The sequence below is a fragment of the Octodon degus genome, unplaced genomic scaffold, assembly GCF_000260255.1.
Source record: "Octodon degus isolate 3935 unplaced genomic scaffold, OctDeg1.0 scaffold00058, whole genome shotgun sequence".
NCBI lineage: Eukaryota > Metazoa > Chordata > Mammalia > Rodentia > Octodontidae > Octodon > Octodon degus.
In genome coordinates, this window is record NW_004524634.1 from 5,004,434 (window position 1) to 5,005,954 (window position 1,521).

General features: G+C 45.6%; 2 protein-coding genes across 2 annotated transcripts in view; both read left to right on the top strand.

Annotated features, from left to right (window-relative positions):
* LOC101566436 (probable N-acetyltransferase CML1) overlaps positions 1–307 on the top strand; it is a 22,879-nt gene extending 22,572 nt beyond the window's left edge. The window contains exon 4 of the mRNA XM_004634166.2: positions 18–307. Coding sequence (XP_004634223.2) covers positions 18–212 — 195 coding nt within the window. The 3' untranslated portion in view covers positions 213–307. The remainder of the gene's footprint in view (positions 1–17) is intronic.
* The window catches only part of LOC101567226 (probable N-acetyltransferase CML1), a 77,520-nt gene that overhangs the window by 1,545 nt on the left and 74,454 nt on the right, over positions 1–1,521 (top strand). The window lies entirely within an intron of this gene.

Consider the following 1,521-nt stretch of genomic DNA (forward strand, 5'->3'; position numbering starts at 1 on the left):
TCAGGACTGTCCTTCAGTTTGCCCGGAACCAGGGCTATGGTGAAGTTGTGCTTGACACATCTATGCTGCAGCACAGTGCCCTGGCCCTCTATCAGGGCATGGGCTTCCAGAAGATAGGCCATTATTATATGAATAATGTCTGGAAGCTAACAAGGATTCCTATGTTTCATTTATTATACCACTTCCCATCTGCTCAAGATGGGGGCCTGTGATCTCTTTGCTTTGTATTAACCAAAACCTAATTGAGTCCTTTGTTGTCTTAAACTATGGCATTTGTGTTACAATTCATAAAATTTCATTGCTTGTACCCATCTGTGTCCAGCATGTTTAAGGGTAGCGTTCAGGCAGTGGCGGCTCTTCCCCATTCTGTCTTTGTGGATTGCCCCACTTCATTTTTCTAGTGGCATGATCACGTTACTTTACAATCAACCACATAACAATAATGGAAGCACATTTTCACAGAAGTTCTGGGCCAGCAGTTTCCACTGCGGTTGGCATGGATGTTGCTGGTCTCAGCATATCTGTGAAAGTGTCCTGAGTTGGCTTCTGTTTGGGGACCTGGGATTCATGCTGTTCCAGCAGTCTAACTGAGATAGTGTTCAAGGTCCCTGAAGAGCTCAGAATGGAAGTAGGAAGCTTAAAAGCTTTTCCAAATTCCTTCATGTATGACATGTGGAAATACCCTTCTGAAGGAGAGATATTGAGCCACATCTATCATGGAGGAGGTGTAGTCCCAGAGCTGGAGGGTAGGATTTGGTCCTTTAAGAACTGGGCAGGAATATACTGTATCTCCTCTACTCTAGTGCACTAATGGTGAACCTTGTAGAGATTGAGTGCCTGAACTGTAACCCAAAACCCATGTATATATTCCAAAGTTCCAACACTGGTTTAAATCTGAATAGTTAATTTTTAGTTTAAAAAAACTTTTGCAGTGCTGGGCTCCTGGAGTGGCTTGGCTCCCACTCTGACAGGTGTATGTATGCCCCCGTGCATGCATGTATCACAGGCTTTTCACTTGGTGCACGCAAAGAGCAGAAAGGCAGGAGGACTTACCATAGAGGATGCTTTCAGAAGGAGACCTGGATACTGAGAGGACCTTGCTGTGTCGTCAGGGGAGGGGTTGTTCCTGTGTGTACAGGAAGAGTGGATGTTGAAAAGTGACTGTTCTAGATCTCTCACTATGGGGACCGAACTGACCCTGCTTTGTCCTCAAAGGCTCCGGTACTAGCTGCCTTGTTCATGTTGGAAACTCCAGTTCAAGGGAGGGTGGGCACATGGGCCTATGATGATTTTTGTAGGATTGGTCCTGTTACCAGTTACTTCATCTGTATCTCTAAGGAGTCAATGGAGTTCTGGAATCTCTCACTGGGTCTCCCAGTCCCAGCCAGAACTTCTGCAGAATGCATGAGTCCAAGCGCTCCTAAACCAAGTTCTTGTAATTGAAAGCAATATTGTGAATACTCTCCTAGCCTGACAGTATCTTCTTTGCTAATGAAGGATCAGCTGGAGCACACCCTGCAC